This window comes from Podarcis raffonei, chromosome 3, assembly GCF_027172205.1.
Source record: "Podarcis raffonei isolate rPodRaf1 chromosome 3, rPodRaf1.pri, whole genome shotgun sequence".
Taxonomy (NCBI): Eukaryota; Metazoa; Chordata; class Lepidosauria; order Squamata; family Lacertidae; genus Podarcis; species Podarcis raffonei.
This window is the reverse complement of record NC_070604.1, coordinates 67,297,293-67,309,050: the sequence shown is the minus strand read 5'-3', so window position 1 is coordinate 67,309,050 and position 11,758 is coordinate 67,297,293. Positions and strand designations below refer to the sequence as shown.

At 40.7% G+C, this 11,758-nt stretch overlaps 1 protein-coding gene across 5 annotated transcripts in view; it reads right to left on the bottom strand.

Annotated features, from left to right (window-relative positions):
* Positions 1 to 525: 525 nt before the first annotated feature.
* Positions 526 to 11,758, bottom strand: part of SASH1 (SAM and SH3 domain containing 1) — a 530,274-nt gene continuing 519,041 nt past the window's right edge. For all 5 annotated transcript variants that reach the window (XM_053382126.1, XM_053382128.1, XM_053382129.1 and 2 more), the window contains 3 exons: positions 8,707 to 9,788; positions 7,326 to 7,457; positions 526 to 6,038 (listed from right to left, as the gene is read on the bottom strand). In XM_053382126.1, coding sequence (XP_053238101.1) covers positions 5,778 to 6,038; positions 7,326 to 7,457; positions 8,707 to 9,788 — 1,475 coding nt within the window. In that variant the 3' untranslated portion in view covers positions 526 to 5,777. The remainder of the gene's footprint in view (positions 6,039 to 7,325; positions 7,458 to 8,706; positions 9,789 to 11,758) is intronic.

Below are 11,758 nucleotides of genomic sequence, written 5' to 3'. Positions count from 1 at the left end.
CAAGTAACATGTAAATCCATGAATGCCAGTTAGGAGACATTTCTGTAATCTCCAAAGCCACAGAAGGAACACTGGAGATCAGAAAAGAATCAACAGCTGATATTCATGACTTCCCTGCTCATGCTCAGCCTCTGCAGATTCAGCAATGCTCTTTGCTAAACCCTATTGTGCGGATAGGAAAACTCTGGCCCCCAAAACTCAATGAAGCCCTCCATTCCTCTTTACCTGTCCATGGAAATCTCCCAAGGCCACTCCCCTCACTTGGAGCTGCTTTGCACCCTCCTATTCCTCTTTGTTGTCTGGATGGTGGACAGAGAGGAATGAGTGAGTAACTTAACATTTGTTGCTCCACCCACTATTTCCTTCTGGAACTACCACTAGCGTGCTCCCTCAATGGTTTGTTAGGAGGGCATGTGATCTTTGGGTTGAAACAGCTTCCCTACCCTTTCCCAAGCAACTTTGCACCTTGCCGACCCTAATTCAGCTTTTATAATAAAAATTACTAACACTAACAAAGAAGATACATGAGCTTGAGAGAATTTATTTATTTTCCTATGAACAATAAGTCATAATTATAGAGAAGTTTTCATACACAGAAAATTCCTTTTGTTTCCTCTTTTTGCTAAATGTAACAGAGCACAGTAATATTTACAAATTCGTATGATTTTTTTCCCCTCCTCATTTTCTCTCATTTTTTATTATACACCGCTTTTTCAGGTTGAAGCAAACTGCAAAGACTTATTGGTACTGGTATATTACAGCTACTTACATTATTTAAGAACAGCAAATGGAGAAAAATAAGTTATTTAAATATTGATTCATATACAGAAAGTGCAACATTTGTTAGTTGTTACATAACTTGTTTAAAGTTTTCATTTTCCAAAAAGAGGTCTTGAGTATGAGTAAAAGTTAGCTTGGAGTCAATGCGTTTAGACTAAAAATAATACAATACAGATGTACAGCCATGACTTGGTGAATTGACCTTTATTCCTGCACTTAGATCTGTGTGAAAAGGTTTAATAAGGATTTGTGCTCCAGATCTTATTTCCAGAGTTTCCACTTGCACCAAAGCCAGGTTTACAATTACAAGTCTTTAGACCATCAGGCCTTACCTTGCTAACGTTATGATTTGATGCCAACTAAAACAGTATGACATGGAGACTTAAGTGGCCCTGTATGTCTAGAGATGAATTGAATTGGCACATGCTTCTGGCTTTGTGTATTTTGACAGTCTCCAATCCAACATTTACTTGGAACCCTGCATGTAAGGAGATGGTGGTAAATAACATGCTATTGTTTACAGTGAGTTCATTGCTGTACGTAATGTTTAAGAGGTACCTAACTTTTTAAGGCTTTTCCAGGATCAATATATATATACTGTTGAAATGGTCAACTGCTAAATCAACAATAAACTAAAATAATCTGTAAGCAAAAGTCTAACTCAAGGATGAACAAATTGTAAAAATATTTAAAAGCAATGTATATATTTTAAAAATCAGGAAAATTTGCACTGGATTTGTAAACAGGCATAGAAGTTCTACCCCTTTGTCATTCAGTTTAAGCAATCATCATTGTTTCATTCCTAACGTAGCTTAGGGATATTAATGTATACAATGCTTTCGATAAGAGTGAACACTGGTTTTTCCCTTTCCTTTCATTCAAGTTTGAACCAGTAAGGCAGCTTCTGTAGCCTAACAAATCTAGATTGCTTTTGTTGTTTAAAAGAACAGTTGTTGTTGGCTTCTTTCCTTCGCTCAATTTGCTCTTTTAAAAAGCAATTGCCTTTTGAGGGTGTATCTAGAAAAGGAGAAAAAACCTAAGTTGAGGTGAGGGCTGCATTCTGTCAGGGGACAGAGGTCAGGGGTTGCATCCGGGCTTATGGAGGGGTGACACCCCATTCACACTAACTAACCCACCCACATTTTTCCATGCAACTAATACCTCTGTTCACACAATTCTCAGGGCTATGCTTTCCTTTCACAGGCTCCAGCAGGGAAAGTCTCCACCAGCAGCTTGCTGTTGAGGGTGCAGAGGAACTGCGGAGGAGATGGAAACCTGATGCAGGCCACATCTCACATAGGTGCCCCCGATTCAGAAGGATAAATATTGCAAGGTACTCATTTTTTAAATATTTGTTTTAAAACACAACCTAACACCTAAATGAAAATCCTGTTGGTCATACCACATGTATTTGCAACCATATGACCCAAATTCAGTGTACCACATGTGCTCTGATGTACTTTGTGCATTGCTTCATTAACTTCTATTCCAGTAACACATTTGTAAATGTAAATGAATGTCCATGATCTACTTTCTCCATTTAATAAATGGAACACTGTTTTCAAGTGTGGCAGCTGTGTGCACATTAGAATACATTGAACAGATTTGGTGGAAGCGGTACATTTTGGGGGTCCTAAGGTCCTTGACGTGGGTGGCACTGTGGTCTAAACCACAGAGCCTAGGGCTTGCCAATCAGAAGGTTGGCGGTTTGAATCCCTGCGACGGGGTGAGCTCCCGTTGTTCGGTCCCAGCTCCTGCCCACCTAGCAGTTCGAAGGCACATCAAGTGCAAGTAGATAAATAGGTACCGTTCTGGCGGGAACGTAAATGGTGTTTCTGTGTGCTGCTCCGCTTCGCCAGAAGCGGCTTAGTCAAGCTGGCCACATGACCCGGAAGCTGTCTGCGGACAAACGCCGGCTCCCTCGGCCTATAGAGCGAGATGAGCGCCACAACCCCAGAGTCGTCCGTGACTGAACCTAATGGTCAGGGGTACCTTTACCTTTAAGGTCCTTGACAGTCAGAAGTCAAAGGGGCCACTTGCTATGTTACGTTTTTTACTGTGTGAAAATATTATTGTAAAGCATACCCCTACCAAAAATGGTTGTCTGGAAATTAGCATTGCACATGACAGTCTTGGAGACAGACAATACATGTTGCCACCAAGGAATGTTTCTACTTTGTCCACATGAATCAACTGACATGTAATGTGAGAAATGACTTTAGTGACTGCTTAATGTGCACAATTACTTGCCACTACAGACAGTTGCAGGTGCAAGGCACTTTTCTGGAGATAACATATTCTTCCTCCTCACTATTACTGTCTCCCCAAATTATGCTAAATCATCTTTATATGAAGCAATCCTCACTTCTCATGCACCATGTGATCTATTTTGCCCATATTTATATCTATGCTGGTAGAAAGGGTCATATTAGTCTATTGCAAAAGCAGTCCTATTGCTTCAAAATGTATTGTGGTTGTTTTAACATCCACAGGTTTAGTCTATAAATCGACTTAAATGGAATGTGGACCTGAAAGCAATGTGTCATTGTCTGTGTATGGATACTGGAAGTATTTACAGTACTTTTTAACTACATTGTCCATATTAACATGATTGCAGGGAGGACAGCTGTATCCATATTACATAGCCCAGCATACTAAGCTTAAATACTGGACATAATTCAGTTAAATTGAAGCACCCTGAAGTCCCTTTTCATTGCTTAAATGCTCTAGTTTCAAAGAGCTAACTTCAACTGGCTTGTGCTCATCATGTGGAAGCTAACCTATGCTGGTATCTTTCAGACCCATGGTATTAGGCCCAAAGTGAAAACCTTTTCAGAAAATGAAACTTTTTGTGCACTTCAACACTTTTGGAAGCTCGATCCATGTGCTTTAATGGATGCACTTTTAAACAAGTTTATTTAGAATTAAAGCCTTAACAACTGCTTTTGTCAATTTAAAGGGTTTACTTACTAACCTCCCTCAGCCCCAGCCCCACATTCAACTGTCTCACATTCTCTACAGCCATCCTGTTAAAGCTTCTCTCTTCCTTATGTCTCATCAAAGGAAAGAAAATCCAGAGCAGCTTTGGACACCTCAGTTTAAATTACTTTATAATGTTTTGCTTTTAGCTTTAAAAAAATACTGCAAAAAGTTAAAAAGCACATCAAGTCAAAAACACTTTTGGGGAAGGCTGTGTGCCTTTGTGACCCAACTTTCCTCTTAAGGTTGAATGTGCTTTAAGAAGTTGTATAAACTACTTTCTTTTCATAGGCAGGACAAAGCAAGTGAGTTAGAGAGGTGATGAGACTTGCGTAAAATTACAAAGCAGCTTTGAACCAGATCTGAGTTTCCAATTCCATGCTGAGCTTATTACATCTTCCAGTTTACTCACTGTTATTTATCCTGAAAAGCCTCTACAATTTTAGCTTGTTAATGGACACTAAAGAATAATCTAGATACATTAGAACTCAAGCTGAGCTAATTTGGTATACAAAATGTCTGGCCATGTACAAAAATAAACTTCATCTATATTCACAGAAGGGAGTAAGAGATTCTACACTGCATTGTTTAATAGTTTTAGAAAACAGGAACATGGTGAAGAAAGAACAAGCTGTTTCAGCATCCCAGGTCAACCTAAGTAGAGCCCTGCTGGATCAGACTAAAGACTTATCTAGTTTAGCAACTTGTTCTCACAGTGCCAACCAGATAGCTTTTATTCTAATTGTCATTTTAACACCCAATAATAGAGGTATTATATTGACTTTTTGCAAGAATGACAGCTTAAAGTTTGTTTGTTTTCCCCATCAATACAATGGAATGTGATTCTTGTTCTTGTACTGTGTCAGACACACAATTTTCTTATCAGTTAATTTACTTCCCTGGATAACCTTTTGTTTTTCAGAGACCAATGTTTTCCATTGATATGGTCAGGATACCAAGTCAAAGCTGCGGCATTTCAACTGACAATATAATACAGTACACCAAATTGCAAGTAACATGAAAAACCTTTTTTTATAATTATATATGTACATACACAAGGCAAAATATCTTTTAGCCTTTTAGTAATACCAGCATACGAACTGCCATAAACAAGTTGTTAGCCTGAGAACCAAAATCTGACTTCAAAAAGAAAACTTTACAAAACAGATGTTACAATAACAGCTATAAGACACAAACCTGTCAGGTGCCAAATAATAGTGACAACAACGAAATGCCTCTGAAACATGAATGCTGTAAGTGAACTGCTCAAAAGCATTTTAAGGCAAATAAAAAGCTGAGTGCTAAAGAAGCAGTTATAAAAATGACTTTAATTCTATACAAATAAGGAATTTTCTGAGTTGGTCTTGGAAATTGCACTGGCATAAAAGGAGATCCACAATAACTAAATCCATTGAGGATCTTTGGCCTACCTAGAGGCTCAGAAACCTGAAAAAAATCCACCAAACACAGGAAGGAGTTTTATTTATTTATGTAAAACGAATTGGTGGAATGAAAAGGATAAACATAAGCTACTATGAAGAGATGTAATGTTTAAGATTTTTACTTGTAAAAACACCCCCTGGGGTGTTTATGTTTGCTTAGGACTGTAGATCCATGATTTATCAATGAGCTGCACTTTAACAAATGAGCAGCCCCAAAGTACAGAGACCTAACTCTACTCCTCCAAGTTCCTGGGGCTTAAAAGTTGATGTAAAGTTCCCTTTTTTGTAATGGACATGTATATTCTTAAATGGGTCGAAGCCAGCCTCAGTCTTTAAGAAACTAACATAACTGTGCCTTTTCTTTAAGGGGTAATCGGCAAGCACAGTTTCCCTCTCAAAACAACTTCTTATATTCTCCTTTGTGAATTGTTGACAGAGAAACACAAGGGCCTCAACGTCTTCCCAAAGACCGCCATTGCCTGATGCCAAAGAGCTTTCTGGAGAAATTAAAGATGAAATTGACATGGTAGGAAACTCTGGCTTTTCCAACTGGCAGATGCTATGTTTCAGAGTGTGTTATATTGTCTCTGGGTTGAGGGTACTGAGTAGTCTTGCTGCTGCCAAAAGCTTGCTTATGTGCCTCTCCTCTGTGATGCCAGCCTCATGAAGTGATGTTTTTGACACAGAAGGCACTTTGCTTAGGTCATCAATTCCTGCAGCCATGAAGGAGCTTGAGTACATCGGAAGGCCAATAGAAACCAGCCAGTCGGCTATGGAAGTGATATGGCCAGGGGACACAGGTTTTCGACAGATTTCAGTGAGGCCTCCACTTGGAATCTGTAGCAAGAGAAAACGCAATATAACCAGCTGGTTGACTTTTTCTTTTTTTAAAAAAACGATAACATGGGGCTTACTTCCAAGAGGTATCTGTAATGCTATATTGTGAAGCAGATATATGGGCATTTCGAAGCAGTCCTTTAGCTTAGCAGTACCATTTACTAGATACTATTTTGCTTAGTCACCTCAAAATTGGGGCTGTGCAATGTCACCTTTTCAACATTGCGATGTATCACCAGCCAAACACTGCGATCTGATGATATAACACAATGGTGAAACAGAGGGAGGAACAAGCTGCATTGGAGCTGGGCTGGAATTGCAACCAAGGGAGATGAGGTGGTTTCACTCAGTGCCTCACAGGGCTAATGCAGTTTGTTCCTCCCACTGGGTGTGGAGGGAACAAGCTACTGAGGTGAGCGGGGGGGTGAGGGCTTCCTCAAAGGTGCATGGCTGCCTTCGCCCAAGTAGGCGTGCTGCATCTTTACTCCCAGGATGACTGCCCTCCCCCAGCAAAGGCAGCGATAGCCAAGTGCATGGAGCCTGTCAGGCTCTGTTTGCAGGGCTGCCTCTGCCTGACAGAGGTGGGCTACCTCTTTCTCCCAAAGAGGTGGCTTGCCTGTGTGGGGCTGAGGCAGAGGTGGGTGGCTTCATTAAACTGCTCCACTGAGGACGGATGGCTGCGTCCCCTCAGCAGAGTGGTCTAAATATACCACCTCCTAGAGCTATGAGGGCCAGAGCGGCTGCTGTTTCATCTGTGATATACCACCAGGTGAAGTAGCCATTGCACTCTGGCCCTCATACCTGTCCTGGGCGATGTTTTGATACATTGCCCAGGCCTACTCAAAATACACATTTCCTTTCCTCCCCACCGCCCAATTTCTTTTCTGCTGCTACCTCAGTATTGATTTCCTCAATCAAAATCATGCAAGTTCACAAATCCAGCTTCATTGGCAGCAGCAGCAACTATAACGTACACTGTTTAACTTGAATGTTCCTCTGGGTTTCCATATTTCATGGCCATCACTTGTGGTGTTAACTCATATAATCCTTTCTTACTGGCAGAAAATCAGCAATGTCTCATCAGCAATTGAAACAGCATCAAAAATTCTTTGCATATGAAAAATTAAGAAGCTATGGATAGAATCTTATTTGTTTTTCTTTTAAAATGTAGATCATTCACAAATAGTTTCCCCAACCTGCAATCAGACGTGCTAAAGCTCCAGAACTCCATGCTGTTTAGCTTTCATTTCCCATTCCTTGGAACTTGATCACTGAATGTAGACTTACCGCCATGCGGTGTTGCTTCCTCAGCTGCTTCACCCGGATCTGGTCCAGGTTTGTAGCAACATCCTTTACAGCGTGCTCTAAGTCTTCAGAGTACCTTTGTACCAAAAGTTCAGGAATCCCACATCGGCCATGCTGCAGCCAGAGATGAGTGATAAAGGCAGGGGGGTTCAAGTTAATCAATGTGTCTCTTCACATAATAATAACAAAATGGTTGGCCCCTTTGCATTAAGAAACTACAATAGGTTTAAGTGTGTTCTTTCTTCAGTTTCACAGAAAATTACCTTTATGAAATTTGTTCATTTACTTCAATAATTTGTAGAGAGGAGGTTGTGAGTCTTAAATCTCAAATATATATTCCTTATAAAGGTTTATTAAAATCATTGGGAAAGTATAACTCGATATGCTTCTTTGTTTGAGAACTATGGCTGATAACTCAGAAAAAGTGCTCTCAGAAGTCAACCACTTTAAAAGACCTGTTGAGTTCTACATTATTAAGTCTAAATTTAATACAACTGAAAAATCCTTAACTTTTGCTTGGCTGTGCCCAAGTCAAATAATGGACAAATGAACATTTCAGGCCTTGTTGCCACATGGCAGAGGCTGCTTTTTATATGCTACTGACATTAATACTGACATTATTCAGTAATTTATTATATAATGTTACAGAGCTGAGAGCTCTAAGAGCCACTGTGCATATGACCACCATAGGGAGACTACTTCAAATACTGAATTGTTTTACATGCAGTGGCTCACCACATGGATGAAACAAGCACCTAAAATGAAAAGCGAATTGTTGAATGCCAAATCTGCATTGTATACACATGGAGCCATTTAAGATTGCTTCACACTGTGTCTGAAATGTATGAAAAGTTTTAAGAATGTTTAGTCTAGTATATCTTTCATTCTGGGACGCGGGTGGCACTGTGGGTTAAACCACAGAGCCTAGGACTTGCTGATCAGAAGGTCGGCGTTCGAATACCCGCAACGTGGTGAGCTCCCGTTGCTCGGTCCCTGCTTCTGCCAACCTAGCAGTTCAAAAGCACGTCAAAGTGCAAGTAGATAAATAGGTACCCCTCCAGTGGGAAGGTAAACGGCGTTTCTGTGTGCTGCTCTGGTTCACCAGAAGCGGCTTAGTCATGCTGGCCACATGACCCGGAAGCTGTACAGCGGCTCCCTCGGCCAATAAAGCGAGATGAGCACCGCAACCCCAGAGTCGGTCACGACTGGACCTAATAGTAAAGGTAAAGGGACCCCTGACCATCTTTCATTTTAATTGCCAGTTTAAGGCCATTTTTAAGGAACAGCTCCAACACTCAAGTGGGGAAGGAAAACAACGCAAATATGAACAGATTAAACATTTCTCAGCCTCCTCACACCGTACCTTGTCAGAATATGGGTCTTCTGTGAGATCAATATCTTCAGATTGCAGCTTGTTTTCTATCAACATTTCCAGATCCAGTCCTCTATTAGAAGAGATTTTTCTCACTGACAAAGGATCAAGTTTTAGCACATGTTGCTGCACAGTAGCAGTCTCTGGAAGATCTGAAAACCAAGGCGGTCGTACGCCTGAAGGACTACTGGGCTCCTGCCCAGGAGATCTACACACAGTCAGTACATTGGAATCAGAGGAGCCAGGCTGGAGGCTCTTTTTCGCTGGCAAGGATGGCACATCTGGACAAGAAAGGGCTGAGGGGAGGTGACAGTGTCCATTAGAAAGGCGTTCTCTGCTTTTTTTGGCAGGGACTGGTGGTGGCTGTGAAGATGTTTTTGGCTGTGCTCTTGTCTCACCCGTGCCCTTCTGATCAGCTTCCTTGGGGAAGGGAGAATGATTGGCCCTTCCAAGATCATGTGTGGTCTTTTTGAAGTTTTCAAAAGTAGTCCAAGTTACACCACGTGAAAGTGAAGATGAATGAACTCCACAATTCTGAGGCAGAAACAGTGGGAATGTTCCACTGGAAGGAATGGTTGCAGAGAAGTGCAGTTCCTTTGCTTTCCCCTTAAGAGAATCAACACCTGCTTTGCTCTGCTCAGCCATCAACTGTTCTGCCATGTGCATACCTCCAGAGCCAGTTGGCATGTTTGTTAAATCCAGTGCGCCTTGAGGGAAAACATCCAGCTTCTTTGCAGAGTCGGGGCCAGCTTCTCCATGAAGGTCACCAAGAGAATGAGATCTTGGCCACATGTGAACCTTCTGAGCGCCTTCTAGAGTCTCACAGCTCCGACAGATACCAACTGGTAAACTTCTGCGGTTCTTCTTGAGGACGGTGACTGCTGGGGGCTTGAGGCAGCTTTTCAGAACATGATTTGTACAAGTGAACTGTGTCTTCTCTCCTTGCTGGGGGACATCTATTGATTTAGTTAAGGGCAGGGTTGGATAATTTGCCCGTGGATTTCTGTGGAAATCTTTAAAACTGTATTCAGAAGCCAACTTTGAGGGTAAGAGACAAGGCTTTCGAGTTTTAGCTGAAACAAAAAGAGGAAAAATATTTATGACTTGTGGAAGTAATGTGCAAAAGAAAGGTTTAAATATATCATTTCTACTGGATTTTGCTGTACAAATAAAATAGAACTTCATGAGAAAAACACATAAAAACTAAACCAAACCAAGACTAGCATGGGATGTTTACACTGTCCTGTGATCCTTTGTTAAGACAACTTGTTATGAGGACTCTGGTTTATAGAAAATCAATGACATACATATTTTAAACAAACAATAGTGGTATGCTGTCTTGTCATTTGCTTAAATTAAATGCAATGTCACACTGTATTATAACTTATTTATAACACCAACATGTGTCACTGGTCAAGGAAGCAGCACTGATAACACAAGTAATAAACATAAACCATGTTGTCTCAAACTTGACCTCTAACCACTCTACTGTGCTGAATTAGCCATAAGGTCTCTTAGCCCAAAAGTAAAATATGGGCTACAAACCTGCTTTTTATTTGCACAGTATTTTCTTGTGTCATAATTTATTTCATTTCATGTTCATTTATTCATGTGACTTCAGTTCAGAAAATAGTTTTTTCTGGATCATCTGAAGTCTGTCTACATGAATCCTATAATGAGGGAACCTTGTGGAGCCCAAGGACCCTAGAGGTAAGAATACACTACCCTACAAAGTTAAAGTTCTTCTTTTAAAGGAATGGATGTTTCATTCAATGCATGTACAATTTAGAGCTTTATCTTCAAAATGCTAAACTTTGGCACTGAATAATACACAGTTGACTGCTTTGAATCTGCATAGAATTCACATTCAGTGCAGAACACAATGTCTCTTCAGAAGTCTCAAAGCACAGGCAGAAAGAAAGAAAAACTTTAATCTAAAATAGAACACTGCATCTCCCTTGTTTTTTTCTTGCTATACAGAATAATCAGAAAGCTTTAGAAGCTGGTGGTGGTGATGAAGAAAGTGGATGATATTTCCTAGCAGTAAATGGCTGCTTTCAAAGTTTCCAAAGGTTTCCAAAATAGTTTTCAATCTAGGCTCCCAACACCTTTCTCATTGAAAAAGCCTGCGCTCATTACAAAATTTTTGCATTAAAGAGCAGAGAATGGGAGAAGCATTGATACTTGTTTGAGGGCAAAATCAACTGGGTTATTCCTTTCTGGTGTTACATGTCCATATTTGCAATATTGCGTGGCAGCCTCATGGAACCCCACATAAGTTGGCCTCTTGAGTAAGGCACCACTCAGAAATGGGGCTTACTTAAGTATGCTGTTGCATGTGAGACCTGCTTACAAGGAAGTGTCTAATATGGATTTTACAAGAAGGTCATGGCAAAGGACATGTCACAGTTGAGGGAAAATCAACTTTTAATATCAGAAAGATGTCCAGGATTTTGTTAGGGTTCCTCCAGATTTAAAGCAAACCCTAGTATTTATGGCATGTGAGTTCACCAATGTCTGCTCATTGCTTGAGGAGTACAGCAGTCCTTAGAAAAGAGTCAGAGACTCCAAAGCAGCCCCCCCGCAATATTACTTCGCACTGCTTCAGAAGCAGTGCTTATCATGTCAAGCAATTCAGCTGCAAAGATCCAATATATCCATCACCATTGTTTCTGTGCACCATGCCTGCGCTCCTTACATAACATCCACAGGAGTCAGAAAACACTTCATCCTGAACTTATAGCAGAAGTGACATGAAAAGATTGTGAAAATTGGTCATCATCTGGTAACATGGATTGGGAAGAAATGAAAAAATAAGCAACTTGGGAACCAGGATGCTAGGAGAGCAAGGAGCACTGCTATCCTTCTGCAAAGAAGTAACTCTATATAAATCTTTACTACAGAGGCTGGGAATATTTTTGTGTAATGTGTCTCTTCTAGCTGCTATTCTCCACTGGAGAGAAGCTTATATGGGTCCCAATGTCAGCTTTCTTCTGAGAGCTCATGGCAGCTTCAAGTAGAGAGGGGGATTTAATCTGAACTG